We start from the raw sequence: 27,281 nt of genomic DNA on the forward strand, positions 1-27,281 counted from the left end.
GTCTGTGGGGTGTAGAAGCTCAGAAGCCAGTCCAGCATCTGCCAGGGTTAGTCTTTGTAAATTAGTCATTCCTGCAGGTTCGTGATGGAATCTCCTTGGGATTTTGTTTCCCTGTACTGATGATACCGAATGTCTTATAATATAGTTATGAGACCTTACAATAGCTTCTTCATGAATTGTCTCTTTTGCTCAGTTTTGTTGGATTGTGTTCTTTTAGTTGTTTCCTATGGATTCTTTCTCTGCCAGTCATTGGTTGAATACACGTACAGCACATATTTTCTCCCAGCCTGTGACCTGCCGTTTTTGTTCTCCCAACAGTGCCTGGATGAGCACACACTGGGAAAGGGCTCCACCACTGACCTCCAGCCCAGTGACAGCTTTAATTAGTCATATTTTTATATTTCATATTTGTGTACAGTGTGTTATTTTGGAGCTTTTGCCTGTCATCACAGAGATGTGCATTTGTGGTTCTTCTAGGAGGTTTGTCTTTTTAAGATTTTTGTGAAACCTACTGTTTGTCTTGAAATAGTCAATTATATTTATTTTCCCACAGACATATACAATTGATTCAGTATTGTTTTTTGCAAAGATTTTTTTCTTCTAGAGTGAGTTGAATTAGAAATTTAGTAAAATATCATTTTCATTTGACTATATTAGTACCAGATATATTTCTAAGCTCTCTATTTTGTTGCATTTATTGTTTTTTTAGTGTTTATTTCTGTCAGTATGTGCCTTGATGCGCAGTGACAAATTTATCATGTTATTGCAAAATGTCCATCTTTATTTCTTTTTTATTTCCATCTTTATTTCTTATAGTAGATAATTTTTAAAGGCTACTTTGTCATCTATACACAGAGCTATTTTTCATTTATCATGTGGCCATTGTTTATAATATGTATATTTCCCCATTCTTTTGTGTTCAATTGCTTGTATTTTGGCGAATACAAATGACCTTTGTTTGGATCATGATTTTTAAATCCAGCCAGACAACCTCTATCTTTTAACTGATTGTTTGATTCATCCACATTTAATGTGTTATTTAGATGCTTTTTTCTCGAGTGCTTCATGACACTTTGGTTCTTCTCTTTTCTTTTGCTGTCTCTTGCACTGTTTTCTAATATAATTTTCACATGGTGTTGTGGATTAAACAAGGATCCTGCGGATGGAGGAAAGTACTCTATCACCGAGCTACATCTATAGTTTGTAATATAATACTTGAACTTATTTAATGATTTTTTTTTATTCTTTGAGTTATATGTTAACGATTGCTCTATGATCCATCATATGTGCCTTAACTGATCGGCTTTAGGTTTTTATTAGTTCGGTTCTTATAATGATATTTAAAAGTATTGCTCATACTGCTCTATTCCCTTTCCTCTAGTTTGTCATTTTATTTTATATGTAATATATCTCTTAATGTTACAAACTCAAAATCACATTGTTAGAATTCCTATTTTACTCTCTGCATTCATTTCCTGGCTCAACACAGCTTTGCTCCCATAAGCCTTTTTTGTGCTATATTGCCGAGTGCATTACGTTTATTTATGTTGCTTGTGTTTATGACATCCATTTATGATTGCAGGCCCAATAATACATTACATGCATATTCTATTATAGTTTTTCTTTAATTAGGTAAGAAAGAGGAAGTGAGTATCCATATAGTCTTGTGGTGTGGATATAGGAGGGAAACTGTGAGGTGGGGATATTCACACTTATGGAGGCCAGAGGAAAATGCCTGTTTTGTCAATTTCTGCCTTATTCTTTAGAAACAGAGTATCTCACTGAATCTGGAGCTAGACTGGGGGCCAGGAAGCCTCTGTGAGCTTCCTGTCTCTGACCCACACAGCACTGAGGTTACAGGCATACACAGTCATGCTTTTTACATGGCTTCTGGGGATTTGAACTTACACAGCAAGTGCCCTTTTCTCCATGAGTCATCTCCCTTAGCCCTTAGGCAGTCTTTATTTTGCAAGTGTGAGTTACCTTTTCCCTATTCAGTGCGAGATTTTCCTGGTGTGGTGGTTGATTCCTGTTGAAACTGGGGAGTTTCCCATTATGCTCTTGGACTCTGGATCTTATTTAAACCTTAAGCTAGATCTTTGCAGCATTTCTGTTGTGAGAGAAGGAGGGTGGTGACACTGGCTGCTCCCAGGGTGGAGGTACAAGTCCTCATTCCCTTCTGTTGACACAGAGGGGTCCACCTGCTTCCTTTGGACATGGGTAGTTGTCTTACTGCTGGGGAGAGGCTAAGACGATAATCATAATAGAACTCCAGCAGGAGGTCAGAAGCGTGTTGCTCTCAGGTGGTGGGCAGGAAGAGTCACAGTGTTGTTGCCTGTGATGTCATGTGACCTGTTGCTAACCAGCCGGGATGAATCCCATCTTCCCTGTTGGTCTCCTTTGACGGCACTCCACTAGTATAGAAGTACCTTGTTCCAATCCCAAAAAGATGAAATACAGGCTTTGCATTGGACTTTTGCTGGGAATGGGTGGAAGCGTGCTTTTTTTTCATTTGGTTTGTGTAGAACAGTTCTTGGCTAAAAAGTTTTTTTTTGCTTTGCTAGGCTGCCCATTTCTTTGTTCTCTACATAGAGAAAATGGCTTCTGTTGAGTTTTATTCCCCCTTTTTCTTCCTTTACCTTCTTTTTTCAGTACCCATTGGTTGTCTGCTCCCTTAACACCAAGTCTAGGTGTCTGATGAAATGCAGAAAAGCCGCAGACCTCACCATTGTGCCAATCCGAGAGCCTAAGGACTTTCATTCTCCATCTTTACTCTGTCTGGCAGAGTCTCCTATGTTAAGTGGAGTATCTGGGGGTGTTAGTTGTACTTATTGGGAAAAAAGGTAAAGAAACAAACTATTCCATCTCCTCAGAAGGGAAAGTGTTCCTTACTAAATGTATGAGAGAGAGTTAAAATATCCACTGCTTTTAGGTTCATTTGTAGTCGGTACATGTATAATTTAGCACTGCACACTAGACAGAGAGAATTCTTACTAAACTCTTCCATTCCTTCTGTAGGCGTTTCTTCAACATTTATTATGGACCAGACAACGCCTGACTTACCACATACTCAACAATAAGCCAAATGCATTGTCTGTCATTGTAGAGCTTATATTTTAGCAGGAGACAGATGAGTAATTGATCTTGTAGCACGACAGAAATAAAGCAAATCAAGGAGATAAGACGTATGGAAGTCAAGGTAGAGGCACCAGATTCTCCTGGAGTTGCAGGCCATTGTGAGCTGCCTGTCATAAGTGCAGGGAACTGAACTCAGGTCCTCTGCAAGAGCAGTGCGTGCTCTGAGCATCTTTCCAGCCCCAGGATCTTCTCAGTTGGTTAGCCAGCCACTTCAGATGAAGTGTCAATTGTAATGAGAACATTTGTATACATTGAAATTTCAATGCAGCCTGCTTTTTGCCTGTACCCTGTCTTGGTTCAGGAAGGTGTAGATAGTGCATAATGCCCCAGAGCAATGAACGAAAAGGTGAAGAGTATCATGTGAGCAGTCTAAGATGATAAGGTGTGGCTTTATTCTAGTAGATACAGAATGGAGGCTGAAACCCACCTAATCTGTGAGGAAAATGAGGAAGAATGTTAACCAGAATAACTGTGATCTCTAATCTTCCTGCTTTAGGGTGAGGTAGAAAAATTGACCTACATATAACAGAACCCACTCTTAACTCTACTTAAGCTATCACTTACATAGTCGGAAGACAGAATAATATGGCAGTTGCCTAGTGCTGTGGGGGTCAATAGGTTAACTCTATAGAGGTTAATTAAAATTTGATAATAAATGCCTCCTCTATGCAGGATACTTCATTAGTCTTCATCACGGCTGAGGTGAGATATTCCTCATAATTATTTTCTAGGCTTTTAAAATTCTCTGCTGCTGAAGCAAGCTCCTCATTACTAATTAGGTTTCTCAGGCAAGGGAAGACAGTTTCTCAAAGTGGCCTCCTCATTAGAAAGGGATGTCTGCCACTAGGAAAAAGAGAAATTGACCCTTTACTACCTCATTTTTTCAACATCCACCCAATAAAATCAACATTTGAAGTTACAAGAAAGAATTAATGAAAAAAATCACTCAAACAACAGCTGTGATAAAATGTTCTCTTTTTTGACACTATAGAATGAATTCCCTTTCTCCTTCCTCCTTAAAATGTGTAAGCTACTAAGGAAAGTCAAGTTCTGTAGAAAAGTCATGAGAATTCTTCTAAGTGTTCTAGCAGTTCTTCTTGGAAGGGGAAGGGGTTCCAAAGAAAAGGATTTCTCCTGAAATGAAAGAAAAATGGATAACCAAAAAGTAACCTGATGTTTTGAACGTCACAAAACTGACCCCTTCCATGCTTCCGCACTTCATCTGTGCCAGGATGAGAACCCTGCATTCATTCTGCTTTCTTGAACATCATGACACTGACCTCTTCCATGCTTCCCTACTTCATCTATGCCAGCATGAGAACCCTGCATTCCCTCTGCTTTCTTGTTCTTCCCACCACCACAGCCTTGAGTCAGGACCATGCCTCCCGAACAGCCTGCACAGACTCCAGTTTCTCCGAGCCTACTCATTCCTCCCCCTGCACCCTTACCAGAGTTGGCCAACTGTCTTCCTTGTGAAATTAGAGCAGATTGATGCATGCCCTAATCCTTCAGTACTGTATGCGGGACCATATATACCCTTCACTGTCATGCCCTCCCTTCTTATGTCTGGTTTCATCTGCTGCCTTTTGCTCATGATGTCTGTGGTAAAACGACGAATCTCATACTTGCTTTCTCTCACAGCGGCCATCTCCTTTTCCCTATTACCTGATAACTGGCTGCTCATCTCTGAGGAAGGAGCTCACAGTCTCCTTTGAGAAGTCTCTCTGGACCCCTAGGTATCACTTTATATCCTTGCCATGCATTATCTTTAGTCTTCGGTCAGAGTATGTACACCTTTCCACGTCTGTCTGAAGTCTTTGTCCCCCACCCCCTCAACTGAGTTCCTCAAAGACAGGGATACCATTTCTTTGATGACCATTTTAGTACCAGACATGTACTCAGTGCTCAGGAAAGTTGGTTGAGTGCTAGTCATGTCCCTGCACATAGTAGGTACTCAACCAATGTTTAAGAAATAAATTGCTCCCCAAAGCATCATGAATCTTCTAATTAAAAGACAAATGAGCTTTTAGATTGCAAAATTATCTGCAGATTTTATTTAGCTGATATACAGGATAGTGACAAAGAACATCACATTTTGTGATTTCTTCTGTCACCTTTCAACAGAAGAATGAATTATTCTTCACTGATGACTTTGGTGTGAACCTCCCGGCTCTTCACCCGCAGCTTGTTGACCTGGGACTCGGCGATGTCAGCCCGCTCCTCGGCTTCCTCCAGCTCATGCTGGATCTTGCGGAACTTGGCCAGGTTGACATTGGATTGTTCCTCCTGTGAACGGGAAAGCATTGGAGAACACAAGATTTGACATTTTCTACTTGCTAACTACCTTTGTTGCTAAAAGGAGCTACAGGATTTGCTTCCTGAATGAGAAAGTAAAAGGGTCCTGTCAATTGGTGGCATTCTTGTTTGGGGGCGGAGCATCCCACGGATCTAACTACATGAATGAGTGTTCTTGCACGCCCCCTCCTTTGGTCTCTTTCATTTGACTCTTTTCCGGCAAACTGAGGATGCTGTAGTGACTACACAGAGGCCAAAGAAGCAGGGATCTGAGTTAATCTTGTTTCTGCAAAACGAACTTTAAAGAGAAGACACGGTAGTGACATTGGGGACAGAGAGCCCCAAGGAAGAGTTCAGAACTTTCAGAATGAGAAAGATTAATTTTTTTTGAAGTTCAGAACTGTATTTAATCATAATAATAAGTAAGGCTTAGAATAATTCAGACCCTCATTTGCACTGTCCCTATGAATGCTGGGAATTTGGAATGTTCTAGATAGTGAATATAGTGCAATGGTGAAACATTTCTGTGTTAACTCATTTGAAACCTTACTTGATGCAGTCTCCGAGAAATCAACTAACATGTCTAAAGCTCTAATAATTTGTAGCAAAATTTTAGTTTTCCAAATCAATACTCATTTTCCCACCTAAGTTTGGACTCCTGGTTTGATCATTGCCTTAGAAGAAAGCCCCTTGGATGTGAGGGACTTGGATGCTTCACAGAACCGGACATGGTCCTGGAGCATTCTTTTTCTGAGGAGATACTCACAGCCTCCTCAGCTTGTCTCTTGTAGGCTTTCACTTTAGTCTGCAGCTTGTCCACCAAGTCCTGCAGCCTGAGCACGTTCTTGCGGTCCTCCTCGGTCTGAAAGACGCAGCAAGCGGAGGGCATCGTTAGCTGACACTACTCTACTCTGTTTTCTCAAGGGCTGCAGGCCTGGTGGAGAAGGGCAGGCCAGTCACCTGGTAAGTGAGTTCCTTCACTCTCCTCTCGTGCTTGCGAAGACCCTTGACTGCTTCAATGTTGCGCTTCTGTTCATTTTCAACCTCATTTTCGAGCTCCCTCACCTGGAAGAGAAAAGCACGGTCAACGGTTTGCCTGCAACTGTTCACACACGCAGGCCAGGAGCTGAGGGAACACGGGGACACCCACCCTGGCCTCCAGTTTCTGGATCTGCTTCTTGCCGCCCTTCAGCGCCAGCTGCTCAGCCTCGTCTAGACGGTGCTGCAGGTCCTTCACCGTCTGCTCCATGTTCTTCTTCATCCGCTCCAGGTGGGCGCTGGTGTCCTGCTCCTTCTTCAGCTCCTCCGCCATCATGGCAGCCTGGTGAGTGATAAGACAGAGTTGGATAAGGGCTGGAAAGGTCTGGCAGGATTCAGATTTGCCATTTCCATCTTGCCCTCTGCTCACGTCAGTGATGGCTTTCTTGGCCTTCTCTTCTGCATTGCGGGCTTCCTGGACAATGTCCTCCATCTCTCCCTGGATCTGGGAAATATCTGTCTCCAGCTTCTTCTTGGTGTTGATGAGGCTGGTGTTCTGTTGTAAATTTAAAAAAAAATAAGAAAACTACGTTTAATTACATTTATAACTAGTCTATTAAGTTCTAAATTGTTGATAATTAAAAATGTTCAGAATAAAAATAAAATCAGAAGTTATTTCCAAGCTTGTGTCTTTTTCTACCTATATCCTTGGTCATAAAACATAAATGATTCGATGTAAAATTTAATCTCTAGTGCCAAAGGTATTTACTTGTTATCCATGGATGCTTGTAAACACAAAGTAAAGCCATCCCGCTTTAGAATGCTGTGTACCACACGGCTGATGAAAAATAGCTCATTAATTTTAGCTGTTCATCCATATTGGTTGGCTCTATGTTATAAGTTCATAAATAGCATCTTTATTAGTACAAATGATTGACCAGGAATGAATCCCCATGTTTTTGGAAAGTTAACAGTATTTGAAATAGTCAATCAATTCTAGATATTCATAATTAGTAAGAAAAGTGTTATATATTAATAAATTTGATTAAAAAATTACAATATTGATTTGAACATTCCCATAATTGCTGATTTTATATATTACAATGTACAAAATATTATGTTACATAGGTTTATTATTTAAAAAGTAGAGGGCATGCAAATTAGCATAAGACAAAAAATAATACATGCTCAGTAACCAGAGACAACCATTAATAACACTTTTGCTTATGCTTTTGAATGTTTCTTGCATACTTTTTTACAGAAGAAAGCTAGGGGATCCCTCACCTTAATTTGTTTTATTCTTTTACTGTTTTGTGACTGTCTTTCTGAGGCAGCGAATGTTTCATATGATCATTGCAAGGATATACCACCATTTACTTGACAAATGCAGGGTAGAACACAAGTACACTAATGACGGCTCCATGGATTTGAACACAAGAGCTCTTTATATATCCCATGAGGTTAATTTTAGGTTCGCACATGATAATAAATATCATGATGACTTGTTATTTTTACATTTTTTTTTTTGCCTATTTATTTACTGTGTAGAGTTTCAAATGACAAGATGGCTACCAGTGTTGTATACATATCTCCTCATGGGTGGTTTTCTGTGCTTCTTTATATAAGTTTTAAACTCCAGATCCTTTCTTGTCCACAACTGCACCAGCCCGTAAGTGGACTTGTAAACTGTCTATGTCTTGGTACATACTTAGATCCTTCTGTGCATTTCCCAAAACCCTGGGAAAGTTTCCCTGCCAATATTACGTGTACATCTTGTGAACATCCCCTCAGGCTGCCTTTAGCTTCAGGGAGTGCCTTTGATAAGCCTGGTCCTGAACCTCACCTGGGTGTGTAGGAGCTGCACACGCTCACTGGCATCCAGCAGCTCTTGCTCCGCCACTCTCCTGCTCCTCTCTGTCTGTTCCAGGGATGCCCGCAGCTCCTCGATCTCAGCCTGCATCAGGTTCGCTCTGCGCTCCACCATGGCCAGCTGCTCTTTAAGGTCATCCTGGCCTCGGAGAGCATCATCCAAGTGCAGCTGAGTGTCCTGCAAGAAATCAGAGAAACTCTTACTTGTGTCCCAGTGAATGTGGATTCAAATTTACCATCAGGCTCACACCTGGATCTTACGAACTCCAAGTCTGATTAAATAGAAGCATTTACAAGTGCCAGTAAGGACGTAGTCCTGGAACCCTGGTGCAATCCGTCAATGTAAAAGCACATAATGTTTTATTTCAGATCCCAAATCATAAAAACAATCATGGATAAATCTATGAAACTCTGTGTCAGGAATCCTTAAAAATCAGCTAACCTGATTACATTATTTTACATATTTAGGAAGGGAAATCCAGGATCCGGATTTGGTGGGTCACGCCTACAGTCTTCGCACTTGGAAGGCTGAACTCTTTCATCACTCTGTCTTCACATATTAACCCCTCATTTTGTCTCAGATGACAAAGCAAATTCTCTCTTGGACCTTTCAGACGAAACTTAGCTCCTTTCCAAGATACATTTTTTTTTTTTTAAAATCTTGCTACCACATTCCTTTGACAATTTATGGCCTGTAATTTTCCTAAAATTTTAAGACTTGAGCTCTCCAGTAACACATAGCCTGCTGAAACAGCATGTGTTCACCCCAAGGTACCTTCAGCATTCCTTGTGTGTTCCGGAGGTTCCTGATCGCCTCTGCAGCCTGGCGGTTGGCATGGTTCAACTGGATTTCCATCTCATTGAGGTCTCCTTCCATCTTCTTCTTAATCCTCAGGGCATCATTCCTGCTCCTGATCTCCGCGTCCAGCGTGCTCTGCATGGACTCCACGACTCTGAGGTGGTTTCTCTTCAGCTGATCTATTTCTTCATCTTTTTCAGCAATTTTGCGGTCAATCTCAGATTTCACCTGATTCAACTCAAGCTGGATGCGGAGAATTTTGCCCTCTTCGTGTTCAAGAGATGCCTTAATAGAAGCGACATTTTGGTGACCTCACTATGGCGATTTCTCAAGGAGGCATTTAGCCCTCCTCCCCAAACTTTCACACATCTCAGCTTAGATCATTTTTCTGCATTTGCGAGACATACATATCAGGTTTTCTCTTGATGGCGAGCATTGCCCCCCTAAAGCTTACAAAATGGTAGACCTCCGTTGCCATTCTCTTTTCAGTTTGTTTATAATGGACAGCTGCGCAAACAACGTGTATACCTCTGCTTCCTCTAGGGACGCCTGCAATTCACTCTTTTCTTGATCAATTTGTTTCTTTATTTTCTCCAGTTCATGGATATGCTTCCCTCCCTCTGCGATCTGCTCCGTCAGGTCAGAAATCTCCTCTGTGGAAGAAGAGATGAGAGGAAGTGGTGGGAACGGTGGCAACATGGGAGGGTCCAGCCAGGGCTGACTAGGATTGGAAAAGTTGGGACTCACGCTGGAGATTCTTGTTTTCTCTCTTCAGAGTCTCGAGTTGATCCAGAGACTCCTCGTAGGCGTTCTTGACCTTGAACAGCTCGGTGCTGAGAGAACGGGACTCTTTCTGGGAGGCTTCAAGCTCAGCCTGAGTCTCCTCATATTTCTGTTTCCATTCTGCTAGAACCTGGGAGGACATCATTAGTTAAAACTCTGAACCTGGGTATAATACCTCTTTCCCCCAAGAGGGACACTTCACGGATCACGTGGACTACCTTGTCAAAGTTCCTTTGCTTCTTATCAAGTGCCGCGCAGGCAGCGTTAGACCTCTCCACATCAATCATGAGGTCCTCCACTTCATTCTGGAGCCGCTGCTTCGTCTTTTCAAGAGAAGCACATTTGGAATTCACAGCTTCTACGTGTTCCTCTGCATCCTGCAGACGCTGAGCCAGCTTCTTCCTGAGGAGTTGGTCAGTGTGAGTGACCAAGAGAAGAATCAATTACCACAATGAACTCTGCCTAGCTGCTGATTAGGAAAGTCTATTTTCCCCTGAGATCTTTTATTTTTGTATGCCCACAGGTTTTCCCAGAATTACTTCTTAGAGCCCATTTTATCTCTTTCTGAGTTCTGATTTCCCTGGTGAGTTCCTCTTCATTTCAAATGTTATCAAACATATCTACAACGCCAGAGAGAAGGAGGAAAGGGGAGGACTCTGAAGCTGAGTTAACCCAGACAACTCAGTAGAGGATACATTTCCTCAATAATGTTATAATTGAATGGGATCCTAGACATTGTGCAGATGATCCTCTTAACTGTATAGATATGGAAGTTGTAAAATTATTTGATGATTCACCGTGGCATGAATATTTTTTCCTAGTTTCCCTTCTTTTTGGTTTCTTTCTGTTTAACTCATTGAAACCCATACTTGGCCTCCTCTAGCTCCTCCGTGCGCTGGATAGCGTCCGTCTCATATTTTGTCCTCCACTGGGCCACCTCACTGTTGGCCTTGGACATGGCCCTCTGCAGCTCAGCTTTAGCTTCCTGCTCCTCCTCATATTGTTCCCGCAGCAGGTCACAGTCATGGCGGGCTGACTGCAGGGCGTGAGCCAGTGCGTTCTTGGCCTAAATAACCCAAAATTATATGATGTGAATTTGTGTTCTGATCACTGATAGTCTCTTTTGAAGTTCAGTAGTGTGTCAGGTTGCCCCGTTTCATGAATGAAAGTATCAGCTGAGGATTCTCACCTTTGACTCCTCTTCTAGCTGTCTTTTTAGTTCCTCAATTTGTTGTGTAAATGCTTGTTTGCCTCGGGAGAGCTGAGACACCATAGCGTCTTTCTCATCTAGCTGTCGGGAAAACTCACCTGAGAGAGAAAATATGAATGATTGAATTCTTTTGTCTCGGCAAAGAGTAAAGTGGAATAGTATTGGACCCTCCTATTTCATATAATGCAAACGATGTCTCCAGAGTGGTAGCGCGCTGCTTTCTTTGGTATTTTAGGACTGATGTAACAAAACTCTTCTAAACCCAAGAGATTAATCTCCCCCAGCCCTCAAGTATAGCTTAGAGTCATTGTTTTGTAACGATCTTATACTCTAAAGATGAAGGAGTAAGAAATCATAAATGTGCACACGATGGACAAGGTGTGACCCATGCTTCACAAATGGTCCCGATCTTCCATGCTTTGCTGTTCCAAAGGTAGTGATGCTCACGGACTGACCTGACTCTGTGTGCAAGCGGGCCTTCTGGGTCGACAGCTCATTGATTAGGCGCTGCTGTTCCTCTTCCTTCGTCTTCACTTCACTCAGCTGATCCTCCAGGGTGCGGCACATCTTCTCAAGGTTCCCCTGGGGTGGGAAATAGAAAATAAGACAAGATGACACATTTCTACTCTGAAGGCTGAGATTTAAAGATCTGGAACTATGTATGACAGGCACAGAGTATTATTTATGTTGCTGTCAAAGCCTCGCACCGTGCATGGAAAGCAGTGGAGGAGCATAGGTGACTGATTGAATGAATGTGGAATTCCTGTCTTTGGGGAAACATGAGCATCATTTATGGCCCACATCATGGAGAGGGGACTCTTCCTTGTCATTGCATTACTACTGTGGCGGCCATAGCAACAAAGTTTAAGGTGATTTTTAAAAATAAGATGTGTAAACTTGAGGGCTTCTATTCAATACAGTGATGTCGATCAGAAAATCTCAGATGGCATGCAGTGTGACTAGCTAGAGTCACATACAGTATATAGTCACTTTCAAGTATTTCAGATAAAGATAAGAAGTTAGGAAAGACCTTGGCTTTGGAGACAGTCTCCATGTTACTAGCGAGGTCATCGATCTCCATCTTCAGCTCGCTCTTCTCCTTCTCCAGCTTCTGCTTGACACGCTGCAGGTTGTCAATCTGCTCCCCAAGCTCAGCCACACTGTCCGCGTGCTTCTTCCGAAGAGCAGCTGCTGTGGCTTCATGCTGCAGGGTGGCCTCCTCCAGGTCTCTGCGCATCTTCTGGAACTCAGCCTCTCTCTTCTTGTTCATCTCGATCTGGGCTGAAGTGGCCCCACCGGCTTCTTCCAGCCTCTCACTGATCTCTTCCAGTTCTCTGGAGAGGTCAGAGCGCTGCTTCTCTGCTTTGGCTCTGGAGGCCCTCTCTGCCTCGATTTCCTCCTCCAGCTCCTCAATGCGGGCCTGGGGATGGTGGAAAGTACAGACTCAGCTTCTTGGGTCAGTCATTTATTTTTTCCGATGAGTTAGACTGATGGAAGCCATTTACTTACTTGCAACTCCTTGATTTTCTTCTGCAGCTGCATGCCAAGGGCCTGCTCATCTTCAATCTTGCTTTGCAGATTGCTCATTTCAAACTCTTTCCTAGTTTAACAGCAACACATTAGCTTATGGTCAATTCTTCCCACAGCCCCATCTATGTATAATTGAACTTTTTCATACTGATGGCCTTAAAAAATAGAGCAGTACGTGTTTCACAAGTCACAATGTGCCATTCTAACTAAATAAAAAAAATCAAAGTTGCCATTGTTTATTTTACCCCAAGTGTCATAAGGCAATAATTGGGAAACATTTAAACACGTGTTTCATCTGTGCTGACACGGTGAGAAGCCAGAGCTGAATTCCATCACACTTACTTTTTGAGTTTCTCATCAAGTTGCTGTTTGTCATTTTCTATGTCCATTGTGGATTCTTGGGCCAATTTGAGGTCCCCCTCCAGTTTCCTCTTGGCTCTTTCTAAGTCCATCCGAAGCTTCTTTTCCTGTTCCAGTGATCCTTCAAGCTAAATTATAATGGATTTCGTTTAGGTTCTCAAGTATTGAACCATACATATGCTGTTAGCCAGAAACTCAAGAAAAAAAAAAAACATATAAGAGAACAAACAGCATGAAGACCCAAAGCCTGACTTTCGAGGCTCATGGACAACACTGATGGCCTCATTTCACCATTGTTTATTTCATTCCTTCTAAGGAGGAAGATATTTTTCAGACTCACATCATCCACTTGCTGTTCAAGCTTGGTTTTGGCTTTGGTCAGGGTGTTGACTTTGTCCTCCTCTGCCTGCAGGTCATCCAGGGTCTGCTGGTGGGCCTCTTGGAGGGCCTTCTTCTCCTTGGTCAGCTTGGCGATATTTTCGTCCAGGCCTGCCATCTCCTCTGTGAGGTTTTTCACCTTTAGATTTGAACAGATGGTAGGAAGGCTGATGAAAACATGCCATCTTGACAAAAATGTGTGATAATGCAACATCTTAGGACAACATCATCCTGACAGCAGTCAGAAACCAAGGTTGGCTATGTGGCTGAATACAATGGGATATTAAGGTGAAAGCAAACAGATGTCGTGGTTGTGACTTTTTTCTTTCACGTTCAGTAATTTTTAACGTTTAAAGTTCAGCACTAAATAAACACTTGTAAATGCTTTAAAGTGAATAATAATTGTACCTTGTTCTCTGTGGCATGCTTCTCCTTCTCAACCTTGGCCAGTGTTAGCTCAAGGTCGTCGATGTCTTTCTTCAGCTCTGAGCACTCATCCTCCAGCTTTCTCTTCTTGGCGGTCAGCTCAGCGTTGATCTCCTCCTCATCCTCAGCTCTCTCAGTTAGCTCTTTGATTTTGGCCTCCAGCTGGATTTTGGTTTTGATCAGCTGGTCACATCGTTCCTCTGCATCAGCCAAGCCATCTGCTTCCTAAGGGGAGGAATAGTGCATTTTCATTTGTGTGGGCTCTATCTGCAAACACACACTCACGTGTTAAAAGTTGGGAATGGATGACCACCACTTGGTCAATGGATAGGCCATTAAATTACCAACTTTTAAAGAATTAAATGGACAAAGTGCAAGTATCTTAAAATCCTTTGATCAAGCAGAGTAACATTCTCTCTAAATATCCATGTGTGGAAGATAAAATCAGGAAAAGATAACTTTGTTGCAAAAATATATGATCTACTAGCCCTCAGTCCCTTGGAAAAGTAATTTACTAATTCTTGGGTTCAGTTTTTTTCCACAATCAATTAAGGGCTTAAATTAGCCTTTTTTCTGCCCTGATAAAAACAATGTGCTTTCTAGTTAAATTTCAACAATATTTATGAAAGAGAATATTCTAATATAAGAGGGTGCTCCATACAGAAAGGAAAATACCTAGAGATATTTTCATGACTTTATTCACTAGTGACCAGACTGTGTAGAAAGCACATATGAACATAAACATCATGAATGTGTGTGTAGGATACACACGTGAACATAATCATATTTTGTGTGTGTGTGTGTGTGTGTGTGTGTGTGTGTGTGTGTGTGTGTGTGTGTAGGATGCACATATGAACTTAGGCATCATGGATGTGTGTGTGTGTGTGTGTGTGTGTGTGTGTGTGTGTGTGTGTGTGTGTATGTGTGTGTGTGTGTGATACACATTTGAAAATAAACATGAATGTGTGTGTAGGATGAACACAAGCATCATGGATGTGTGGGTAGGATGCACACATGAACATAAGCATCATGGGTGTGGCTTTGCAGGTGTTGTTTCTTTGGGTCTGAATCAGTGTTTTTGAAAGTCAGGAAACCACAGAAGATTCCTGCGTATAAATCATTTACTCTGAAGCCTGTAATTCCAGTCACATCCTGATTAGTAATATGAAAGGGCTCTGTGCAATGCATGGCACTCACAGCTTGAACCTGGAGCTGCAGGTCATTTTTTTCTTGCATCAGAGCTACCATCTTTTCTTCTAGCTCTTTCCTTTTTGCCTCTGACTTAGCCAGATCCTCCTTGGCCTTCTCAAAATCTTCCTTCATGTTGGCCATCTCCTTCTCTGTCTCCGCACTCTTCAGGAGAGGCTTGATCTTGAAATACAGCTTCATCCAGGGCCAGTGTTTCACATTCATGAAGGCGCGGACGTTGTACTGGATGCAGAAGATGGACTCTCTGTGGAAGGAGAGAAATAGATAAAAATGGGCAAAAATGTGTAATGTGACCATCACAATTGCTCCGAGTTCAGTGATGACAGTGGTGGAAAAGGCAAACACGCTTTCTTCCTCACCTCCTCTCCATCATCTTCTTGAACTCCACCCTCATCAAATACCCTCTGCACATGGCTTGAGTGCGGGTGATGAGCTGAGCCAACTTGTCATCTCGCATCTCCTCTAGAGTTCCCAGCAGGCCAGCTTTAAAGAAAACCTTGGCAGAGGACAGTGAGATTTGTTATTTCCACTCAAGCAGAAACTCTAAAAAACGCTAAATTTGTGTCAGCAATTTGGACTTGGTGGTACCTTAGTGTGACCAAATTTGTACTGGGTGTGGTCGATGTCAATAGAACCCAGAAGCTTCTCAGAGGCCTTCTTGCTGTCAATGAATTGACCTTCTGGGATAGCACTTGCATTCAGAACTTTGTATCTGTCGAAATGAAAAGCATATTTAAAACATAATTTTTTTCTTCACCGAGAAATAAAAGTTAGAACAGTAGTAGCTACTATTGAAAAAAAATGGATCAATCAAACAATGGCAAACCAAATGGCAATAAAATTTAACACTGCTCTATATAAAACATTGGAAGATGTGAGACAAACCTCTGCTTGAAGTCTGCATAGAGGATCCTGCTGGGGAACCCCTTCCGGCAGATGCGGATGCCTTCCAGCACCCCGTTACACCTGAGCTGATGCAGGACCAATTCGTGCTCCATTGCACCTGGAAAGGGGAACACATCTTACAGCCATCTAAAGAGAAGCCACACTGAGGTTGCTCTGCGCATGAGAAGTGTCTTACCAGGAGTCTTAGTCTCATTGGGAATGAGGCAGCGGACAAAGTGGGGGTGGGTGCTCTTCAAGTTGGTCATCAGCTTATTTAAATTCTCCTATAAAACCGTATGGAGAGATTTAGAATAATGTGTGGCTGTAGCTTTCCTCTCTCTCACATTCTAACAAACTGTCTCAAACCATGATGACCAAGAGAAATCCTAGGTCTGGAAGGTGAATTTCTAGAACATTCCTCATTATATAAAAGTAGTCCATTTCAGTTTGTTTTTTTCAAACTGTGCCAATCAGAAAAGTTTTGTCTTGAGACTTTGATCATATGGAATGGATGTAATTGAATACGGTGGGTGCTTTTTAAAGAGGGCTTGATTTTATGTAAAATCTCTCTTCTACCAGATCTCTTGTATTTGAAGCTTGGGGAAATACCTCATTTATAATAATAGGCTTTGCTGTAAAAGAGATGTAGTATGCCTTCTTTTTGTTAAAAATTTCCTGAAGTATTTTTCAGATTTAAAAAAAAATACAATACTACTTTTTTCACGTTTACCATAAGCATCCTTTAAAACCTCTCATTAAGGACAGTTTAATTATCTTCTAAGTGTAGGATTATATATACTGTACCCTGAAGAGAGCTGACACCGTCTGGAAAGATGAACCCTTCTTTTTGCCACCTTTCTTTCCACCACCGCCACCCTCTGAAAAACAGAAACAAAAAATGGAGAGGGGATTACTAGCTGAAGCCTTTGAGTCTTCTTGTGTCCACCAGCATCAGGATGGCCACATTTCCTCAAGAGCCTTTGGTACTCCTTCCCTTTCTTCCTTCCATAGCTCATCTATCTCAATTCTAGATGAAGATACAGTAGTCACTGCATGGTTATAGATACCCAGGGAAGAGCAAAAAAGTATGCAGAAGTTGGAAGATATGGGTAGGTGGTAGGACTCCCTGACTCCATCCAGATCAGCAGTGTCTGCTTCCTGCAGGTTCCACCCAGAAGACAGAGGAGTAAGGTCCTGCCAGTGCACATATCCCCTAGAACAGGCAGAGTTCCATGCAAGCTCAACCAAGTTGAGCTTGGTTCATCAGCAAGGACTCGTAATATCTATTTTCCTATGTCCCCGTGTTGTTACTTGTACATCTGGACTTCAGATACTTAGGAATGAAATACAATCTCTTCAGTTACCCTAGTGTTGTGCCCTGGTGAAGGGTTTCCTTATCTCCGACTTAGCTGGACCCTTGATAGAAGCAGTATTATTGATGTGGAAAAGTGGCTGGTACAATCATCAGAAATTACGGAACCTTCTAAATTTACATTCTCATTGATAAACAAGCTATGGACCGAACGATTCCTGATGCCTGTGTACCATGGTTGTTAATACACTTTCTTTCATTTCGTTCACATTAGCCTGAACTCTCACAGTAGATTTTGCAACACTTATATCAGTACTTTTCAACTTCCTAGTGCTTTGATCCTTTAATACAGTTCCTCATGTTTTGGTGACTCCCAACCATAAAATAATTTTTGTTGCTACTTCATAGATGAAATTTTTCTACTTTAATGAATTGTAATGTAAATATATGTGTTCTGTGATGGTCTTAAGTGACCCATGTGAAATGTTCATTTGAGCCCCCCACCCAAGGAGTCACAACCCACAGGGTGAGAACCGCTGATCTATATTGTCTCTGACAGATGGTATATTTCTATGGTGTGATTCTTAGAACAAATTGATACTATCAAAAATTACCTGCTTCAGCAGCCTGTCCCCCAGAAAATAGGAAAGCCAGAGTCTTCAAGCCAGACTTCTGGTACAGCCCCACTACGGTCTCATTCAGGGGGTCCTTGTTCTTGTCCAGCCAGCCAATAATGTTGTAGTCCACGGTGCCTGCATAGTGCACCAGCGAGAAGTGGGCCTCGGCCTTGCCTTTGGCGGGCTTGGGCTTCTGGAAGTTGTTGGACTTTCCAAGATGCTGTTCATAGAGCTTGTTCTTGAAGGAGGTGTCTGTTGCCTTGGGGAACATGCACTCCTCTTCCAGGATGGAGAAGATGCCCATTGGCTAAGTATTAAAAAGGGAGAAGATAGTGATGAGTCCTTTAGAAAACTGTGCCCAAGTAGTTTGTGTGATTAGTGCAAACCTGAAAAGAAGGCATTCCAAAAGAAGAACTTGGAAGTATGTCTTAAACAGATGAGAGCCTACCTTAGTACTCCCCTCTTCTGACAAAATACGGCAGTCATCATCTGAAGACTGCATAGGGTATATGTTGCTGAAAGACTTAGTTTAAAAGTTCATCTGTACCATCTGGCAAATGTTGTGTTCAGTGAGTAAAATTAAATTCTAAAATTACCATCTCAAAGCTCAATTTTTATCCTATGACTATATATACTCATATATGCTCTGAATACTTCTTTCTCGCAGTATAACATCCTTCACCATAACTCTAGACATGGAAAAGAGGTGAAAAGGAAAGACTACATTCCAATGACCAAAAATGAAACTTCATCAAGTGCATCTCCTGTTGTGTCATGAAAACCCTTTGTACTTTCAGCCCCGCCCCCCCCCCCCATCTCTATGGAGTTAAGCATTGGTGATCCATCGGTTCTGCTCATGAAGCAGTTTGACTTTTCTGAGACAAATTTGATACAAAAGATTGAAAGCAAATTCAGCATTGGTGATTATACAAATTCACAAATTTACGCTCAAAAGTCATTTTGATAATCCAGAAGTTGAAATATTAGTGAAGGAAATAAATACTTTTTCTAGGGACCATATAGTTTTGCTAAGCAGTGGAACTATTATATCACCAAATTAACATATTTTCTTAAATTGTGCATCCTAGGTTTTTTTCCTGTTCTTTTTTTCATATTTTTGTGAATTTTGATCTGAGTATTTCAAATTTTCCCAGCTGGCAATTGCATTTTATTTCTACTTTATCATTGCTTCAGGAGATTTCACATAGGTTCTTTCTTTCTTTTTTTTTTAGGTTTTTTGGAGACAGGATTTCTCTGTGTAGCTTTGCACCTTTCCTGGAACTCACTCTGTAGCCCAGGCTTTCCTCGAACTCACAGCAATCTGCCTGCCTCTGCCTCGGAGTGCTGGGATTAAAGGCATGCACCACCACTGCCTGGCTCTATGTTCTTTCTTGGTACCATGACAAGATCCAAGTGTGTGTGTGTGTGTGTGTGTGTGTGTGTGTGTGTGTGTGTGTGTGAGAGAGAGAGAGAGAGAGAGAGAGAGAGAGAGAGAGAGAGAGAGAGAGAGAGAGAGAATATGCACATGCTTGTATGTTTGGAGGCCTGTGGAGGCCAGAAAAGGATATAGGATCCCTTGGAGGTTGGTTTACAGGTGTTTGTGAGCCACTTGATGTGGGTGCTGGAATCAAAACTCCAGACTTCATGATAAAGCAATAAGCACTCTTAACCACTGAGCCATCTCTCCAGTCACAAGATCCCAACACTTTTGAATGTTTAAATTGCTTAATGATTTCTATCTAAATATGATACATCTGTTGCTCTAACCTAATTAGATTGATTTCCTTAATTACTAATTCTCTTAATTACTAAGGGGGAATTCAGAGCTCATTCCCAGGGTAAGGTCAAATAGAAGCTTAGGTATTTACTTGGTAGTAATCATGAGAAGGAATGAATTGATGAATTTAACAGTTAACTGTCCAACCTTAAGCATCTTACTTTGCACTGCCTTGTTCTACTGTACATAAGGGAGGATGCATATGCAATGTACCAATAGCCACGCCAGGATTAATTGACTATTCAAAGGACTAGCTGTACTTTCATCCCTTTCTTCCATGCCAATGAAATCACATAGTAATAAAAATGAGGACGAAAGAAGCCCATGGTACACGCCTTTAATCCTAGCACTCAGAAGACAGATGGAGGAGGAGACTCTCTGTCAGTTCAAAGTTGGCCTAATTTTATGTAGTGAGTTCCAAGGCCAGCAAGGATTACATTGTGATACCATATGTCTTTAAAAAACTGAGAAAGCATAAAATTATAAGAGTTGAAAATATGAATCAGCTGGGCAGTGATGGTGCATGCCTTTAATCCCAGCATTCAGGAGGCAGAGGCAGGCAGATCTTTTTGAGTTAGATACCAGCCTGGTCTACAGACTGAGTTCTAGGACAGCCAGGGGTACACAGAGAAACCCTGTATTGAAAAACCAGAGGGGGAGGGGAGAGAGGGAGGGAGGATGTGACTCTGTGTGTTTTGTATGTGTATGTGTTATAGCTATTTTCTAGAAACTACTTTACTTTATTTCTTAGTAACAGATTACCTATGATATACCTGAGAACTAATCAGAGCACACAGGCATGCCATGAGATATCACTGATTACTCTTTGAGAACTGGGATTGAGAATTGGCATGTAAGTAAACATAGGAAGAGGGACAAGTTGTTCCTGTTTTAAAGTTTGAAAAGTCACACAAACCTTCTCAATGAGCTCAATGCAGGCAGCCAGGTCCATCCCAAAGTCAATGAACTCCCAATCAATGCCTTCCTTCTTGTACTCCTCCTGCTCCAGCACGAACATGTGGTGGTTGAAAAACTGTTGCAGTTTCTCGTTGGTGAAGTTGATGCACAGCTGCTCTAAGGTGTTGAACTATGGGAAGAGATAAACATAGGAAATTGGTCATAAATTCCGTATTTGTATCTATAACACAGCTAATACATTTTCTTCAAATTTTGAGACATTTTGGGTTATTATATTGAAGATTTAGACCTTCAGATTATCTCTTAAAGGGTGTTATAATTTTAAATCAAGAGTTAAATCCTCAAATATTTTCCAAGGAACTATATGAAATCTTACATATTGGGCAAAATGCTGTTAAATAGGAGATCTTTGAAATAGTAATTGAGAGTGACCTAAGCATGCATTTCTATCCTCATGTGCTTGAATCCAAGATCAACTTTGAACAAGCTTTCATGGTCAACCTTTGAGACTCTAGTCCTGAAAACATAGCATTCTCTCTTTTCCTATTCACACCCTTGACTTGTTCAGATCCCTCCAATGACCCACTTCAGCAGGAATTTATACTTTTTTGTTGATCATATTTTATATTTTGGGAAGCGTATTTCCAGGGCTCCAAGAAGATCAGCCAAGTGACTGCCAATGTGCATTTGCTAATCAGTTCATAACTCACATCAAAAATCTCAAAGCCAGCGATGTCCAAGACGCCGATGAAGTACTGCCTGGGCTGCTTGGTGTCCAGCTGCTGGTTGATGCGGGTGACCATCCACAGGAACATCTTCTCATATATGGCCTTGGCCAGGGCGCCCACGGAGTTGTACACCTTCAGGGAAAGTGTTGGTTTAGTTGTTTGAGTTGTATACAGTGATGACCTTTTGAGTCTTCAAGTGAATCAGGGGGCTGAAATCACACTTACCTGCTGCACCGTCTGGCCTTTGGTGACGTACTCATTGCCGACTTTGACCCTGGGGTAGCAGAGGGCTTTGAGCAGGTCAGCAGAGTTCAGACTTGTCAGATAAGCGGCCTTGTCAGCAACTGTGAGAAAGAAGCAAGAACAGTGGAACCGGGAGTGACTTACACAACTTCATTGCAAATGATGCTGCTGGTGGCAATGGTTTTACACAAACAGGTACAAATGTTGTGAGTTCTCTCCACTTGTTTATGTTTGAAAAGCACCGCCACTCTTCACACTTGTTCTTAGAATGGTAAGTTGGAGCTTGGCGGAGCCCATGCTCTGTGTGATACTGAAAATACAGCAGAAGTACACCACAGATAATAATTTGAGAAACCCCTAACCCAGTGGTAGAGAGGGAATGCTGAATTATTCACCAAAATAAAATGTGCTTTCACCAAGAAGCAAGTATTTTCTTATCAAATGTGAAGGAAGAATGAAGACAGGTGAAGATGTAGTGCAGGACAAGGCCCTGGGTTCAGTTCCAGCACCACAACACACACACACACACACACACACACACACACACACACACACACACACACACACAAACACACCACACAGGAAAAACAGAACCATGGAATGAGAAGAAATAATAAAGCTCCTGTAAATTTGCTCAATTATGTAAAATATCAATGTATCAATGTGTTATCTCCTTAAGCTTCTGTCTTTCATTAGAAAGACAATGCAAACAGGTCCCTACCTCTGCAAAGGCTCATGTCAACAGTTTCATCAGGTGGAAGGTGACAACAGGGGTCTTACCTTCGGTGCCATCTGGCTCAGCTTGCTCTTCCCTTTGCTTTTGCTTGAATTTCATATTCCCATAATGCATCACAGCGCCTGTGAGCTTGTAAATGGCCACCTTTTCATCTGCACTGAATCCCAGGATGTCCACAGCAGTCTGTTGAAAAAATTGAATTAGTAACAATTATCACAGTGGCCAGCTTACTCTGAACGGTAGGGGTCTGGCTCCCTCTTCCCAACCACACTCTGTCATATATCTGACTAATGTTTTGATGGCTTAGGAGTCGGGTTCTTCCCCTCTGATCCACACAGAAACATCATTTGAGGAGTATGGGCACTAAGGACAGCATGTGAGTTATCCACACACTTTCTTGTCTCTAGTTTCCCAGGTCATTTCTTCTCTTCCTATGTTGTCCTAACTTAATGCACAGCCCCAGATTACCCTCCCACCTCAGATGACATGGACAGTCCAGTGGAAAGACTTATAAGAGCAGCAATGGCTCCTACTGTTTCTCTGATACCAGGTCACAACTTGGCTGGCCTTGGGGTGCCTGGGCATGAACTTTATTGACCATTCACTAGTCGTTCAGGGAAGAGACATTTATGAAGATAAATTTCCTGTTTTGTTGAAATGCTTTCTGACCCCCCCCCCCCATTGGATTTTGGTTACTTTCTTAGTTACCCATGCTAAACATTGACATGGCTTATGGAAGAGACCAAGCATCAGTGTAGACATACGAAAGTGTGATTCTCCTAAGACTTCCTCCTTTCTTCTGGTCGTAGCTCACTGGGGCTACCCAGTCCTGGAACTACATTATTAATAAGGTCCTCGAGTGAGGTTGCTACATTTTTTTAAAACCTTCCAGACTAGACAATGGGATGTGTCTCAATTCCATGTTGTTTTTGGAATATGAGCATAGCAATATGTTACAGTGAATAAAATCTGTATCTGTAAGATAAAGGCATACACATAGGTTATTAACATTTTTTTAAGAAAAAAGTATTTTTTAAGCACCCTTCAACTCTGTCTTGGTGGGATTGAGTTATCAGTGTTGAAAATATTAAAGTTAAGAATAATTAAAGATTATGCAGAAATTCAAATTTATGTATTTATATATCAAATTTATGTGTAAAGAAAATAAGCTCAAAACATGATAATCTTTACAGAAAAGAGGCGGAGAAGGAAAGAGTCCATAGTTTCAGAAATAAGAATGAAAATTCATGGAATAACCAAAAGAGTGGTTTTGGAGGTAGACAATTCATTTTTCCTAATGATTAATAAGGGCAGGGCTAGCCCATTACTGTAGACATTTATTCAAAACAAAGTTTTCCTTTATATCTAACTATAAAGAACTTGAAAATTTCATGTTCTGTTATAAAAAGTGGGAAACTATCATAGCTTTTCTAAGATTCCTGGTTCCAAGGGCTGACATAAAGTAAAAAAGAAATCATATAGGGGTGCAAGTATTGAGGGAAAAGTGACCAACACCATAAAGAGTAAAAAAGATCCAGCTCAGTGAGGGATGCCAGGTACCTACCATTTATTGCAGATATTTGAAATGTCAACACATGTGTAGGATGGCATTTCAATATTCTGTGATTTTTTTTCCCCAAGTGTAAGAAAGCCTGAAAGATAGCATTGTCTAGCCCACTCTCTGTGCGAGTCCATTCTCCTCTGATGTAAGGGGAGTGTTGTGTGCTGAAAAGGACCTTGCTAGCTCATGGCTCTTCCCTATTACTTACATCTGTGGCCATCAGCTCTTCCTGGTCATCGATGCTGGGCACCGTGATTTCACCTTGACTGACGTAAGTGAAGTCGTATGGGTTGGTGGTGATCAGAAGCATCTCTGGACACATGGGAAAGAGCAGGCAGAGTTACTTTGGTCATCACCACATTTCAGAGGGACAGTATAGGCAGGATGTTGTCTTGCTTGGTGGAAACTAGTCAAGATGCTCCTTACCAATAAGTTCTGGTTTCTTGTTGGACATGATTTGATAGAAGATGTGGTAACTTCTTTCAGCCTTGAGCTGGAAGGTGACTCGAGACTTCTCTAGCAGATCTGGAAAGGCATATCAAGCACATTTTTTAATGAAAAGACCAAAGGTAGAAAATTAAGCTTTGAAATTCACACAACAGAAATAAGAGCAAGGTTTTTCCAATCTGTGTGCCCCCAAAGAAAAGATGCTCAGTCACCAGTGTTTATTAACTCACAGGTTTCAATATCTGCAGAAGCCAGTTTGCCTGTGGCACCGAAATGGATCCGGATGAATTTACCCTTAAAAAGGCAAAAGAGAGTTGATTAAAAGCTGGAAACCATTTCATTAACTATGGACCAAATAAGTAGAAAATGTATTAACACAGTGTATATGGAAGTGTGGAGGTGGTTCTCACATGAGCAGGGTGACCAAGAGACTTACAAAGCGAGAGGAGTTGTCATTCCTCACGGTCTTGGCGTTGCCAAAGGCCTCCAGCAGGGGGTTGGCGCTGATGATTTGATCTTCAAGGGTCCCCTTCAGACAAATGGAGAAGTAAGATAAAGCTTGGATTATCTGAGTTGTACATACGACAACAATTTCCTATCTGTCCTTCTCTTTCCCTTGGTCACATCCTGTAGCTAGGGAAGGCCTTACAAAGAGGAAGGGAACCCACATGGGCAAGTGGGACATGCCTGTGACATGGCTTGATTTCGGTGCCTCTCAAGGCCCATTTTCACGTCTGAGAAATGGCCGTGGGAACTCAGGCCTAGAACTTGCTAACATATCACCTTGTTCATCTCCTCCTCACAAAGCCCTTCCGAGGTTTATTTTCTAAACTTCAGCATTGTGGGCGTCTGGTTGCTATGGTTTTGTCACGCTTGGAAAAGCCTGGTTTCTCCCATCCTCCCTCAGATGGTCATGCCCACCTGCATTTTGCCAGAAGGCGCCTCCTCCTTTTTCTTGTCTCCAGTGACTGCAATTGTCGCAAAGTACTGGATGACACGCTTCGTGTTCACAGTCTTCCCGGCCCCGGATTCTCCGCTATGAGGACCAAATGAGAAATCGGAATATAAGACAGGAGGCACTGGCCTAGCAACCAAAATTCAGCAGAAAGAAGGATATGGTGTCTACATACGTAATCAGGATGGACTGGTTCTCACGATCTGTGAAGGGAAAGCACAGACAACAGCAAATAAACAAAAGCTCAGACACTACTAAATGTGTGCTCTTCTTTTCACAAGTCTTAAGAACTAAGTGTAAAAGGTGTGCTAATTATCACACTTGTGTCATGCTGGTGTTATCACTCATGTGAAGGATTATGGATTATGGAATGCACAAGTTTGCTCTTTTACCAATGAGAATCAGCCAAGAAGCAGGTGGCTTCACAGTTTCATGTCCCCTTCATTCACCTGGTTCATAGTTCAAAATCCTGTCATGTTGTAAGTGTTCAGGCTGCATTTCCTCTAGTGCTTGTGAAATTTCAAAGCTTACTTTTTTAATGAGATGATACAGTAAGTGTAATTAAGACGCAGAGTTGATACCTAGCTTTGATTAACTTTGAACTGGAATTAGCATCAACAAATTTAGATTTCTAGCATAGATAAATGAGCAAATTTCCCTATGCTTTTGGAATTGGTGCATCATAGTCTAAATCAAATTTTCCACTTTTATCATTGCAATTATCACATGTATGCAAAATGTTTCATTCCCAAGGTGCTGGCCATATGTTGCCTCTGCTATGACTCTTCAAGTGTTTTCTAGAACTTGTAGAGGCTGTGATTATTGATACACTCACCCGTCAGCATGAACTGGTAGGCGTTGTCAGAGATGGAGAAGATGTGGGGCGGGGCCTCCTGTCGCTTTTTGCCTCGGTAGGCCGCTACCACCTCAGGGTTGTACACCGGCAGCCACTTGTAGGGGTTGACGGTGACGCAGAATAGACCTGAGTAAGTCTGTGGACAAAGACAAAGTTGCTCAGTTATCAATCACCTCATTACTCCAGCTAAGAAATAATGCTGGGTGAGCAAGGGGAGAGGAAATAAGAAAGTGCTGTTCCTCAGGAGGTTTCATTCATTGGCTGTTTCCCTCGGTTGGCCCATGCGGCACCAACGCTCTGGATAGCCAGCTAACGCAATTAACCAGAGAGCTCTCTCTGCACATGCAGCTTTGAAGACACCATAATTTACAGCGCTGACATAATGAGGCGTTTCAACAGCAGAAAGTACACGGATTTGATGACATACGACAGGGGCCACTCACGTAGATCATCCAGGCTGCGTAACGCTCTTTGAGGTTGTACAGCACTGCGGGTTCGTGCAGGTGGGTCATCATGGCCATGTCCTCGATCTTGTCGTACTTGGGAGGGTTCATGGAGAAAACCTGATCTTCCTTGACTGTGACAGTCTGTTAAGAGTGGAAGGATCCAGTTAATACCAACTAAGAAGCAGAAAAAGATCATCTGTGCTTCCCCACCTTTCACCCTCTCCGTTTGACTTACAGCTCCACCTTCGGTCTTGGCCGTCACCTTCCCCCCTTCCCTGCTCTGCACCGTGGCTTTCACATAGGACTCCTTTGGGTCCACCACGAACACGGACGACTTGGCATCAAAAGGCTTGTTCTGAGCCTCAATCCGCTCCTTTTCAGACTTTCGGAGGTAAGGAGCAGCCTCCCCGAAAACGGCCATCTCGGCGTCGGAACTCATGGCTGCGGGCTATGGGTGGCAGCTCAGGGCCAGGTGCACCTAAGGGAAGAAATGGACATGAACGACAACCCTGGCCCGTGGGTTTCACTTTAACAGGCTTTGTTTACTCACTCTCCTCTTCCTCCTGTGGACTGTGCCGGGGAGCTAAGCGAAGACAAGAGGACCTAATAGCCCTGTGTGGGCAGTTTAATTTTCCTGACATGTTAAGCTTTTGGTCTTCCTTCCCTATTGTAAACCACAGTCGAGAGATATGGAGGGATGGATACCCATCCAACGGCACTTGTCAGGCTACAAGTGTGTTCAGACTCTTTGTTTCTGTGCTTTTCGGTTTTTGTTGGTTTGTTTGTTGTTTACCCCATTTCCTTTCCCTACCCATCTGTCCCAAG

The 27,281-nt window shown here is 42.1% G+C and overlaps 1 protein-coding gene across 1 annotated transcript; it reads right to left on the bottom strand.

Annotated features, from left to right (window-relative positions):
• Window positions 1-5,168: 5,168 nt before the first annotated feature.
• Window positions 5,169-27,281, bottom strand: Myh4 (myosin heavy chain 4). The gene is made up of 38 exons (XM_052756993.1): window positions 26,692-27,281; window positions 26,454-26,597; window positions 25,990-26,146; window positions 25,330-25,357; window positions 25,121-25,235; window positions 24,636-24,728; window positions 24,430-24,493; window positions 24,179-24,277; window positions 23,961-24,064; window positions 22,236-22,374; window positions 21,438-21,556; window positions 21,195-21,344; window positions 20,483-20,653; window positions 17,787-18,096; window positions 16,665-16,738; window positions 16,057-16,144; window positions 15,861-15,978; window positions 15,564-15,687; window positions 15,335-15,471; window positions 14,964-15,219; window positions 13,749-13,991; window positions 13,303-13,479; window positions 12,945-13,090; window positions 12,582-12,672; window positions 12,103-12,492; window positions 11,528-11,654; window positions 11,052-11,170; window positions 10,732-10,928; window positions 10,081-10,264; window positions 9,827-9,992; window positions 9,608-9,732; window positions 9,056-9,364; window positions 8,255-8,458; window positions 6,842-6,967; window positions 6,584-6,754; window positions 6,394-6,498; window positions 6,200-6,295; window positions 5,169-5,424 (listed from the first exon to the last, which is right to left on the bottom strand). Exons 1-38 carry the CDS (start codon window positions 26,893-26,895, stop codon window positions 5,272-5,274), a joined length of 5,823 nt encoding a protein of 1,940 aa, XP_052612953.1. The 5' UTR covers window positions 26,896-27,281; the 3' UTR covers window positions 5,169-5,271.

Source organism: Peromyscus californicus, unplaced genomic scaffold (assembly GCF_007827085.1).
Source record: "Peromyscus californicus insignis strain IS unplaced genomic scaffold, ASM782708v3 Scaffold_3__1_contigs__length_106647218, whole genome shotgun sequence".
NCBI classification, from domain to species: Eukaryota; Metazoa; Chordata; class Mammalia; order Rodentia; family Cricetidae; genus Peromyscus; species Peromyscus californicus.